The 12,909-nt window shown below is 43.0% G+C and overlaps 1 protein-coding gene across 1 annotated transcript in view; it reads right to left on the bottom strand.

The window, feature by feature from the left end:
- Positions 1–349: 349 nt before the first annotated feature.
- ND-42 (NADH dehydrogenase (ubiquinone) subunit ND-42) overlaps positions 350–12,909 on the bottom strand; it is a 41,665-nt gene continuing 29,105 nt past the window's right edge. The window contains exon 8 of the mRNA XM_075680973.1: positions 350–542. Coding sequence (XP_075537088.1) covers positions 411–542 — 132 coding nt within the window. The 3' untranslated portion in view covers positions 350–410. The remainder of the gene's footprint in view (positions 543–12,909) is intronic.

Below are 12,909 nucleotides of genomic sequence, written 5' to 3'. Positions count from 1 at the left end.
GCAGACTTTAACTAACCTCATGATGAAGAAATTGCGGCCACTGACCAAGTCAAGGTGAAAAAACACACAGAGACGTTTCGGGACCCGTACGGGTCCCAAAACGTCTGTTTTTTTCACCTTGACTTGGTCAGTGGCCGCAATTTCTTCATCATCATGTTTGTTACCTAACCAGATGAACTTTCGTCGAACTCTTGACTACATTTCCTACATAACTAACTAACCTCACTGTTTTTTCTTGCCACCATGTACATATGTCACAATATCCTAATTTCACCTGCTTGATTCTTGCATCCCATTTTTGCTAGAAATGTATAGGCTCTCACTGAAGAAAGGAATAAGTACACAAAAGTGGAGGCAATAACATTTTTATTTCTAGGATGTCATTTGTCATCTGTGTGAGCCTTACAGGATTAGTACTTGTTCAGGTTCCACGCGTACCTCATTTGTTCCCACTTGCTGATCGTTTTCAACTTGAAGAGAAGTCCTCTGTCACCTAGATGCTTGTTGTAACCCGCTTGGAAGTATTGCCGCTTATCGTTGTACTGCGTAAAAACAAAGAATTTCTTAAGCAAATGCAAAAAGATATTTTGGGGTATCGTGTGTCGTAATGTGGTAGCATTTATCAGGATTTTCCATCCACACTTTTCCCATCCTTCAAGGCTTCTGTGCCATTGTGCCTACTTATAGGTTGCAAGCATACAACTGCCAGATCGTGTATTCAGGTCACGTTTGAATTAAGTGAGATTCGACTGTAATCTGACCATGAGCCATAGAACCCTTCTCTATTTGGACTTTGTAAGAAATGTCAAGGGACAAAGTGTGGAGATTACAATAAGCATAAATGTAACCATCTCCCACACCACATTGTAAGGGGCAGTCTGCTGCACTGCAAGGATAGGTCATTACGATGTGCCACTGTTCAGTAACATTTGCAAGGCTTTAGGTGACAATGTGTTCTGCGGAACACATTGCAACTAATGTAGATCACACCACGGTGATCTACGCCAGTTGGAAGGGTTTGGGGATCACTGCAGTGGGACAATCCACGAAAATCCAGAGTCCACAATACAATTTATTGAAGTACCTGACAGGAGCTGCAAATGAGTATGGTTGGGCAAATATTGAATTTGAAGTTCGAAGCGAATAGTGACTTGGCCAAATAACTTTGAATAGTATAGATCACATTTCACAGCAAGGACCTCATCAATTAGGATTTCACGGGATCGAAAAAAAAAGAAAAAAATGTGAGTCCAAATTAACCGAATGTCGCATTTTGGAGGGTACCCAGAAAACATTAAGCAAATTCTTTTGCTATTTTGCACAAAAGCAGTGCCGAAGCTGCCATTCTCATCTTGTGATTGATTGGCTCTCGCAGTGGCGCTCAAGGCGTTGCAACTTCCTTCACAGGCGTGGCACGCGCCTTCATATGCAACACACTTTGCACAACTGTGCGTTCATCGCGATTATTTTCTCGCTAGTGAGCTGATCGCCAACAGGTCGCACGTCCATTGCAATGTATACGGTGCTCTTCATCATCGACAGCTTTGCACCAACTCAAAATGAAACAACTGTTTGCCGCAGTGGCTACAGAGGAAACCAAAGCTGCTATCGATGCGATTATGAACGGTGACTTTGCGGTGCTTAAGGCACGCAGCCGACACACGCACAGAGTCAGGATTACCGTTCGCTGCAACTGCAGGCATTCTGTGCGATCACGTATGATGACTACGCAGCATTTTAGGCGCACAGCTGACATGCGTATTGAGTCAAAAGGAAACTACTTTTTGCATTGATCGCTGTTGAAGAAACCGTGGCGGCTATCGACGTGACCATAGATGGTGACTATGCAATTATGAAAGCCCGCGGCCAGAACTGTGTTATGCACGGCGGTAAACGCAAGAATAAAGGCTTTAAAGGGCTCCTCACAAGGCCCCATAGCAAATTTCGGTTATACGCTGGAAGTTATTACGTGTCCTCCAGAGAGTGTTCTGCTGCAAAAATTTTTCAAGTCGGCTCATTAATAGCCAAGATATAAATATTTCAGTGCCGCGAACCCATGATTTCAGAAGGTGAGCTCCACTGCATAGCAAGATACTCTCTCCACTCGCTTCGTCTAGCCTCCGCAAGCGAAATTCATTCCCTCCGTTCTTCCATACCGGACCTCAAGGATCGCGTGACGCATACGTCACGGGCCCCGCCTTCATTTTCTTCCTTGCTTTCTTTCTTTTTGAGGCGCTGCGCACTCCCACTGAAAATGTTGCACGCAAGTTGTTGTGATGTCTTGTTTCACGCAGCGCATGATTTTGCACGCTGTGTTCAAGGACACATGAATAGCGGTATAATTCAGTATTACACGAATACTGTGGCAGAACAAGCAGATCGCAGAGCATGATCACGTGCTGGAACACGGTAGAAAATGGCATAGTTTTGGTACCTGTGCGCGTGACTGCACGCAGACATTCAGTTTGTGTGTTTTATTATTTCTTTAAAGTTCAATTCGTCAATTCAGGCTACAGATTGCACAGATAACAGATGTTGCCTTGAATAATTCTTGAAGTCGCGTGTTCCCACGAGCAACGTTGCACTGCAGGCACCAGTACATAGGCGCAGGATTACGACTACATCACCATCCAGCTTGGAGCATGGTCGCCGCGAGGAAAAGGGAAAAAGGCATTCAGATTGAAATTTCAGACCATTCCGCAGCGCGTCGAGATGCAATTCTTTACAAACACGATTGTTAGTGCGCATTGTATGCTCAGCGCTTGCCAGCTCAAGATGGCCAGACCTGGTGAGGGACCCTTTAAAGGCATAAATAGGCACGAAGTTGTCCTTCTTCCATGGCACAAAGCGTTCTAGCGTTTTCCACTGATAGTTATGGCGATGTGTACTCTGCCACTTCCTTTCGGTTGCGCACTAGTGCAGTTTTTGCTCTTTTGCGTTGCACATTTTCGGCTTACTAATTAAAAAACGTGTAGCCTTCGAGACTTATGGATGCTGTATGGCAGCCATGGCATATAAGCGCATATCCTCCAAGATGTGTATTTGTACTGGTCGTCCGTGGCTTCCGGCTACCTATTCGGGAGCGCTGAGTAATACGAAAATATCAAATACCTGAATTCAAATCAAAATAAGTAACAAATAGAGAAAAATTAGATAGAATATTCGGCAACACTGAATATTTGCCCATCCCTACAACTGAGCAATCGAAGGTATAAGATTGGCTGATGGCAACTATGACATTGCAGTCAAGATATAGACTGTTACGATCGGCCTGCGGGGGCTGGCAATCTTCAGAGAAGTGACCTCTGAACCCTTCCCAGCCCGCTGCGACGACTCGCTTTGTAAGGACCACAATGCGCCTCTTCAACAGCCACACGGCGCCGGCATGTCTAGACATTCGCTGGACCAAGTATTGTTAGTCAGTTCGCCATCACCTTCATGGTTTGCTTGGAGCAGGGTAACTACTGTAAAAGGATGTTTTGCGGTGCTTTCCCACGGGCCCCAGAAGTCGTCACTGTCGATGGACAGACGCGGTGGCCACTGACTGTGGGGTCAGCTCTGGGATCGAGAGGCGCTTGCTCGGGGCCACACCCCTGTCTACGAGAACCCGCTCACTTCGGTGTGTTCAGTGAAGCCTGTGCGGAAGTGAGTGTGTAAACCCTCCCCCTCAAAGGCGGGTCGACTACGATTACTTTGGACGCTCCCATTGATCAAAGGTTGAATGGCCGTTTTCGCTCACCTTGGGATCTAGGGAGGACAGAGTGTCTTTAAGCAGCCGTTTTGTGGCTCTTCAGTGTGCATTCTCTTTCAGTCATGCTAGACTGATGAAATGTAATGTTCTCCACCCTTCATGTAGATATTGTAAATAAATCCCATATTCTTCGTTCTCGTTGAGAACAAGTCCTTCCCTTCAACAATGTCCTTAGCGTGGATGAGTTGGACGATGGCATGAGCCAGCTACCACTTAATTCATGCCCGACCCCAACTCTTATAAGACAGAGTGATTTAGTTGACAAGAAATTTGAATTAACACATTGGCCTGCTCCTAGCATTGGTCGTAAGACGTCAAAGAATGTGCAGATGCTGCACCTGCTGCCTGACACAGTGCGATTCCACATAAGTGCACTAGAAGGCGTGGGCACATTGCCGGATAAGTATACTGCAGTGCTTAATTGCGTCCCCATGAGGTTCTTGCCAGACGACCTGTCAATTTTTGTACTACCAGAAGAAAAACGAGGCAGCTGAGTCAATGACTCCTGAAGCGTGAACACAGGCAAAAGGCATTTTGTTGTTGTACAACTTCACGTTGGGGGGGGGGGGGGAGGTGACGGAGGAATGCAAGGTGGGGGAAAAGTCATGAAAAGGAAACCTGTTGTCCACTGGACTTCTTTCTTGAACCTTCATCCACCTGTGGGATTCTGCAGAACTATGTGCCATATTCATTGTCCCTGTGCTTTGAGTTTTAGATTAATATGCCCTTGCTTTGCTATCTGCTAGCCTCCTGGTTAGCTCAGATGGCAGAGTGACTGCCTCGGAAATGCATTGGTTCCAGTTTCAATCTCCAGACCAGGACAAATTTTTCTTTCACCACAAAACTTTCTTTCTGAGAAACCTGTATAGGTTTCCTTTGTTGCTTCGTGCTACAGTTGGGTAAACGACAATTTTCCTTTTCATGACAATCCTGCTTGTTGTGTACATGTTCTACCAAGGCAGCCTCTTACACAAGAACCACATGCCAGTGAAACAATCTCAATGGAAGAATCTACACACATATATAAATATGAACTGCCATTAATGCTGACGGCAGTGCATCACTTGCCCTGAAAGCTAGTGGATGCTTATGGCTGTGACTTTTTTTCAACAGGCCTCAACAAACTTGACAATAATAGTGGTCAACGACCACTGAGGCTTCAAATGCGAGAGAGATAAGACAAACCAGGCAACTTGTAAATTATCTAAAAATTTGCACCAAATTTTTGTTACGGTCAACGGCACCAAGCTTGCTGTGAAACATAGATGAGTTTGGCATTCAAAGCATAGAATTTGCTCTTCAACATGGAAGCTTTCCTGGACAATTAAAATGCTAAAGCAATAAAGGTGCATGAGGCTTGCTGAGCCCACATGCTTGCCTTTGGCCACAGAGGTGACTGAAAGTGCCAAGTTGTTAGCATTTGTGCATCATGGATGAAACTAATTTCATTATTACTGAAGCACTTGAATTGGTATGGGAAGCTCTCTTGGGGATTTTCAAACATGCCAATAATAATTTTAATCAATCAAACAAACCTGAAGAGACCATTAATATTTGTCATTTACGTTTGAATCTCGTCTCAATTTATGAAATCCACTACGTAACAAACTTTCTTCACTTTGGGATCATAGTTTCTGTGAAAGCCACACATTTTTTTTTTCTTGAAATTTAGCAAAGTATTCTGCTCTGCAGTTTCGATTTAACAAAATCAATGCACATTGCATGCATGTGTTGTGAGCCTCTCTGACAATCAAAAGAAAGGGTCAACATTGCCCGACTATGACCCGACATGATCATTGCCCGACATCACTGTTAAGTGTGCTTTCATGTGTAGACACTGCAATTGAGCAGCAAAATACACCAAGTGTCTAAAGGAAGACGGAATAAAGTTCTTTGAACAACTTATATGGAGCGAACTTTTTGACAACATCCACGACCTCCTCTCCAGTGCATTTTATTATTGGTGGCTGCAATTATGTGACAGTAAGCACCATATTGAATGTTTGCACATTAGTTGTGCTTGTTGAACAGTACACAGGCCAGTCCTGGAGCAGAAGTACCCGGGCAATAACTATTTTGCCATATGCAGAGTCTCTAGCAGTTAGCGTAATCTGTGCAGACTGTTTACAGGACAGTTGCAAGCTTCGTCCTAGCTTGGATACATCTTGTGAATCTACAACTTCAGGCAGCAGTTCAGGATGAGCTGCATTATACCGCTAGTGAGAAAATCCCCACTCTGGTGCTTCTAGAGATACCGTGGCAGTATTAATGGCGAGCTAGTAAGCCAACTCAGCACAGAATTACATCCCCACATCATCTCACAAGGATCCATGTTACCATCATAGTTGCCATAGCTACCATGGTAAAAAACAGAATGGTCGGAGGGTTAAAAAATTATGAGGTTTTACGCGCACCTAAATCTAAGTACATGGGTGTTTTCGCGTTTTGCCTCCATCAAAATGCAGCCGTCGTGGCCGGGATTTGATCCCGCGACCTCGTGCTCAGCTGCCCAACACCATAGCCACTAAGCAACCACGGCGGGTGTTTGGAGGGTGTTGCAAAATCCTGTGGCAGAGAGGCTGTAAAATTTGTAAAAACCAAAATAATGAAAAGCAAGCGTACAATATCATTGTTAAATTTAACTACAAATGAGTAAACTCAGCTAAAAGGTGATCAACTTTATGCACTGTGCCCTTTCTTGACACTGACTACTTCTCAGTCAAGCATCGCATATCCTGATTAGTAAAGCTAACGACACTATGTAGTATGCTCTATCATTCAATCCACAAATTTCCCTTGTTCATGCAATTTTCATACAACTGCAGTACAGACACTGATACCTGGTGGCTCAGGCTAGAGGCTTTATACCTCACTGCACAACCAAAAACATACCCTGTGGATAACCTGTGATGCTATATGTACATGCCAAATGCAAAGTAACATGACTAAGAAAATTGCAGAAGACTAACTCATTAAAATTTACACATCACACTCTCAGTGCAGCTATCAAATAAATGAAATCCAAATTAAGAAAAGCCAGGAAGCTCCAACCTAAGAATACACTAAAAAACTCTGAAAAGTGCCCCAGCTATGTTTTTGAACTATGTTAATAAAAAAAATGTAACGACAACGAAGCTTCTAATGGTTGGTGCGTGTCTCCTTTTCTAGTGTGGCCTGGCTATGCATGGCTGTCAGTGCATCTGAGCGCCTATGCAGCTTACGCGTTTGTTGCTTCAGAGGTAATATGCCGTGTATGGAAAGAGTGGACGTGCCGAGATGGTACGGCGTCACGTGTGCCGTTTTCCCACGCATTTAGAACAGGAGGTTGGGTAATCTAGAGTTTTAGAGATGGGCTGAAGCTACAGGCAGATGAAGCATTAACTTCCCTCTGCTGGCACTTCTCATGATAGCGTCGTACCACTGTGGCCGATCCTATCCACCGCAGCGGCGGAGTGGACGTGAAAGCATGGCTGGTTTCACTTTGTACTGTTGATGTGACCACACAGTACGAAGCCGTTATCTTTCGTTGCCAACTCTCAAATTAAAAAAAATTATATTTTTTCTCACTCAGATTTGCCTTTTCCGATTGCTCTAAATTAAGAAAATTTTGCAGCCCCTTCCGTGTAAGAAAAATCCATCAGCAACTTTATTTATTTGCATGAAAGGTCGATTTTTAATATAACAGAATTTCAATATTGTGAAGTAAATTGCCAATTTCACTGACTTTTTTATATCGAGGTTTAACTATACCTATTAATGCTCTTTAACAAGTCGCTATTCTCAGGCACACTCCCAAAGGAATGGAAAACAGCTGAAGTTCATAAATCGGGAAGTATTGAACTCTTTAAATACAGACCAAGCCCATTAACATGCACAGTGTGCAAAGCTATTAGAACACATTGTCTTAAAACACATACTCAAGCCCCTTGAACAGGAAGAAACACTTACAGCATGTCAGCATGGTTTTCAAGAATGGTTTTCCACGATCACACAGCTAATTGAACTAGTAGTTCAAGTATCTAATCTAATCTTCCTCCACTTTTCAAAAGGTCTTGATAGTGTAACACATAAAAAAGTAATTCAAAAGCTTGAACGTAACTTAGGAAAGGGCCCCATTCCTGACTAGATTAACACATTCACTGCGGAAACAATTTTTAAAGTCTCATTTCCTGTGCAGGATGATCCACCAGTGGGTCACTCGTAATATTCCTCTGAAGCGTCATGACCCATCTGTGAGTCAATAGGGGATTGTGCTCCTTTAAAGCTACCTCAAGCTGTGGAGGAATGGTGCCCTGACTTGTCAAATCAGAAGCAAAAAGAACTTTCCCTCTCCTTTGATTTTTAGCAGACAGGAATGCCCTGCACAGCCACAGAGGAGGAATAACTGCCACGACACACCCGTTACCCATGACGCAGTGAAAGTGTTCGACTACCTTACTAACTGCACTCAGTTTGTAAAAATAAATCGGCTTTCTTCCACTAAATCTAATGCGACATCTGGAGTTCCGTAAGGTAGCGTATGCCTCCAGTTTTATTTCTTCTATACATTAAAGACCTGCCCTCTAATATTCTCGTTAACGTAGAACTTTTTGCTGATGAGTATGTTCTGTATCAAGTAATTTTATAATGATAATTTAACCTTAAACAGTGCTTTAACATTGGTGTCCAGATAGTGCAATGTTTGTGGCAACTGACACTGTATATAAAATAAAATCTAATCAATTACAAGAAAGAAGAACAGATCGGGATTCCAGTACACCATAAATAGCACCACGCTTAACCTACTTAAACAGTACAAGTAAATTGGCTTAACATTAACACACAACTTTGGACAGGATTGGCCTGTTAATATTACCTCAACTGCACTGAAAAAAGTTATTTTTAAACAGACGTCTCAGACTAGCACTGCCAGGTAAAAAGTTACTAGCATATAACACATTTTCTAGATCGATCTTGGAATATGCCACTGTTGTTTGGTTTTTCTTCATCAAACAATTCATTAACAAACCAGACGCTGTTCAAAGAAAGGCACTAAAATGTATTTACAACAAACATAGAATAACAAACTAACCTACAGAATTGCTAGAACGAGCCGGTATTCTACTTTAAAAAATTTAGCCAAGTTTGCGTGACTGAACGACTCACCTGACATTCATATTAAATGAACCCCTTAGTTACTTCATACGGAAAGTCATTAGTACTCCTTTTTTCCTTGAATGGCATATGAATAGAAAAAGATGGATTCTTTTACTACAAAAAGCCAAACATTACCAATATTTTTATCGTTAGTTGAAAAAGAATCGTATGCTTTGCAAATTACCTGTCTTATTTTTATTTCCTGTGCAATTTATTGTATGCATAATCTTTACTTGCACTACTGATACCTAAACTCAACCTTATAGTTTATTCACAATTTATTATTCTTAAATTTACTGCCACATGGTACTTGCTGTTATTTCTGCTTACCATACGTTAAGCTATTACTTTTTGTCTACTTAGCTTGTGTAGTTGCATTTATACAGACTGGTACAAGGGTGAATCAGATATTTTTTTTAGCCAAATTACAGCTGTAAATGGAAAGTCAACCTATCCATCCCAGTGGTGGACTTTTCGTCGATCGGCCGGCCGTATCTGCCGGTGGCTCCGTGGCACCGCGCTGCTGTCAGTTGTTGAAGATGGCTGTTGTACTTCATACGTCCATGGCATACGAGCAATGAAATGTGATTAATTTTCTATGGAGCAAGGGACGAATGCCCATCGAGATCCACAGGGAATTGTAGCCTACGTATGGAGAAAGGTGTCTCGCTTTCAGAAGTGTGGGGTGGTGGTGTTGCGAGTTCACAAAAGGCCGTGAGGACTTGCATGGCAATAAGCGTTCGGGGAGGCCGCATGTGTCGCTGACTGATGACAGGGGCATCTCAAATTTAGTGCTGTGATAGGACAAATGTCTGAACAGGTGTGAAGACTATGTGAAAAAATAGTGTAAGGTACGTAGAAATGTAGAATAGTATGTATATTTTAATTATATGTATGTACCTTATTTTGGCTAATAAAAAATACGGGCAAATATTTTCTGATTCGCCCTCGTATGTTGTGTGTTAAGGTTACTTATATACATACATGCCTTTCCTGCTATGATCCCTGACGAGATTGACAGTATTAACAAATAAGTAAACAAATACATAAATAAATAGATTAATATACAAACATTTTAAAAAACTATATAAAACTTAACATTCCTTATTGTTAAGTCTTGAGCGGCTTTAATATCCTGCCCTTATTGCTGTTTGAGAATTCTATATTACAACAGCTTTCTTGACCAAAATAACTATGCATTTACATATAATTTGCTGTTGTATCATAGCTTTGCGTAATGCAGTAATGTCAGATACATTCCCATAGCGGAAATATTTGCATCTCTTGGGGACTATGTTCTGGAGTTCACAAGCATAGACAAAAAGTGCAGTGAGAATGCATGGTTGGATCTTGTACTGAATTCTTGGGCTGCCACTGACTGCAGTGCAAGTAAGCTACTGACAACGGTGGTCACGCCTGTTGCTCGAATGCTTTTGAGTTGAGAACAACTCCTACTTGCTAGATTACTGACTCGCCGACCGTTGAAGCTGCCTTTGTAGTGATGCAGGGTTCATAGCCACCGTGAAGGAAGAAATTCAAGGGTTTTTAAGGACTTTCAAGGCCCTAACAAAGAATTTTCAAGGACTTAAAACAAGACTTTTTGAGATCATAGAAAAAGACCACAACGTGCTTAACAGCAATGAAGCACATCTTTTACTGCACACAAACAAAAGTAGGCACATTTTCCACAATCAATAGCTAACTAACAAGTTTTCATAGCTTCTTTCCTCCGTTCACTTCTTGTTTATTGTTGGTCTCACTGCATTGCTTTCTGCAGGTGTCAACATTCCTTTTGCCGGTTTGCTTAAACTAATTAATTTCACAATCTAGACGTATTGCACACTCGCAAAAAAAGAGGCGCATTCTCAAACAGTGGACTCACGATTAAGTTCCTGAAGCTTTCCCTTCAACCTGTCGTCCATTTCTGCAAGCTCCAGAGTCTTTTCTTTTGCCGTTTTTCTCAAACTGTTGGACTTCACAATGAAGGTGATGTGGCTTGTAGCTTCTGCCCACTTAGCGTAGTTGTCGGCACAAGCTGTTAAATCCGCAATTGCTGCCTCCAGCCTCCTCCTCTTCGTCTTTATGCCATGTATTTCTTCTTCAATGTGGCTTCTCTTTCATGCCTTTGACTGCTCGATCACTTCTTTTTTTTTTATCCTCCAAGTAGGCTCGATAGCGGTTGTCTGCGGCCAATACAGATCTACGCAACTCCTTCGTTATTACAATGTTCAGGATGCCACCAGCCTCGCTTACTGCATCGTAAACGATTTGCTGCGACACATATGAGATCTCCTTCAGGTTTTCGACAGAGACCTGGTGGTTCACGCTGAAGCCTCTTTCAACAGTTGCCTGCCGGTGGTTCAAGACCAGAAGTTGGACAACTTTCCACAAGTGCTTATAAGATGAGTCAACCTTCAAGAGCTCAAGGTACAACTCGTCTAAGTTAAAAGAGTGTTTGTCAAACTGCCACAGGTTGTGTTTCTTCTCTTGCAGAAGTTCTGTGTATTCGCCTAGGACAGAATCACGCTCATGCTCACCCAATCGTCTAACTGCAATGAGCGTGTCTAATACTTTCCTGAAGCCTGTGAGGCACTCATCTGGCTTTCAGGCCATTTGGCGAGGGTCTAGCGAAGATAGGCTCCTAACTAGATGGTATGTCAGCGGGCTCTTTTACAGAATTTTCTTGGTAGTACTGATAAGAAACTGTTTGCATTCCATCCTAAAGGCAAATACGTCCTTGGCGCTCACCTTGGCGGCTTTGACCATTCCTTCAGCTGCATGCTTAATGTCAACTTTTTCTGAGGATACATGGTTATTTGGGTTTACGAGATCCACTTTGAGCAAGCCGACAATTTCTGTGGAAGCTGACAGCAGTGAGCACTCCATGAATCTTGTGAGAAGTTTCCTCACGAGACCTTCTACATCTTTTTTTAAAAAGAACATCAGTGGTTTGTCCATTTGGTATTCCGTGAGCAATGGTATTCCGCAATGCCGAGAGCAAAGTTCAGTTTGGCCAACAGCAGTGGGTCCTGGCAAAATTCGCAGAGCTGTCTGAATGATGCACACTTTGGCAAGTTCACCTCTTTCTTTTTTGCGCATTCCACCTACCTTTTTACATCACCCCACAGCGCAAGGGCACGTTCAATCACAACAACATTTTTTACCCAGCGATGAGCAACAAAGTTGAGAGGAAATGTCATTCTGCCCTTCACAGTAGAGAAGTCTTCCCTTCGCACTGGCGCATCATGAAAAATGGCACTGAGGCTTGAAAGAAGATTCTCTATGCCTCACTTGCTGGCAACAGCACCCACCCTGTAAGCGTTATGTATTGTATGCAGTCCGCAAGTGACCAGGTCGAAACACTGGACTTGATGGTTCTGCTGTAAGTATTCCTGCATTTCCCTAAAACACTTTAGGTTCACATTGGGGCCATCCATAGACAGCTGGTCAGCTTTCGCCAGCGGCAAATCTGCCAAGGCAGCCAGAAGCTTCTCCTGAAGGCCTTCGGCAGTCAAACGTCCCGTGGACACCGACATATAACCTCTCGTGGTTACACGCTCGGGCATTGTGCTCCAGTACCGCAAATGGATGTCCATCTGTTTTCTCTACAGGCAGTCGTTCAAAGACTCATCAAACATAACGGTGTAGCCATCAGATTGCTCTAATTCATGTTGTAGGCACAAGAGAAAAAAGGGTCTCAGACCATGGCACACTATGTATGCAGATTTTCTTTCACCGCAGGAAAATGCCTTAGCGATTTTGGTATCCGGGAACAGTTTCTTGAACAATTCTGTGTGTGATGACGAATTGTAGGAATAGTGTGATGTTACCATTTTCAGGGTCCACAGTATCTCCGCATCGGTCACACACGCATGCACTTTGCACAGGCTGCTCACATCCGACGACGACGATGGAGTTGGCTCGATGCGTTGCTCATAAGCAATTGCCATCAAGTAGCTCCACATGGTACTACGTGCCGTAGTCGCTTTCGTGTTCGCAATGCATTTTGCGCTCTTTATATG

This window comes from Dermacentor variabilis, chromosome 2 (assembly GCF_050947875.1).
Source record: "Dermacentor variabilis isolate Ectoservices chromosome 2, ASM5094787v1, whole genome shotgun sequence".
Lineage (NCBI taxonomy): Eukaryota > Metazoa > Arthropoda > Arachnida > Ixodida > Ixodidae > Dermacentor > Dermacentor variabilis.
The sequence above is the reverse complement of the archived record's forward strand: the minus strand, read 5'-3'. Positions and strand labels throughout refer to the sequence as shown.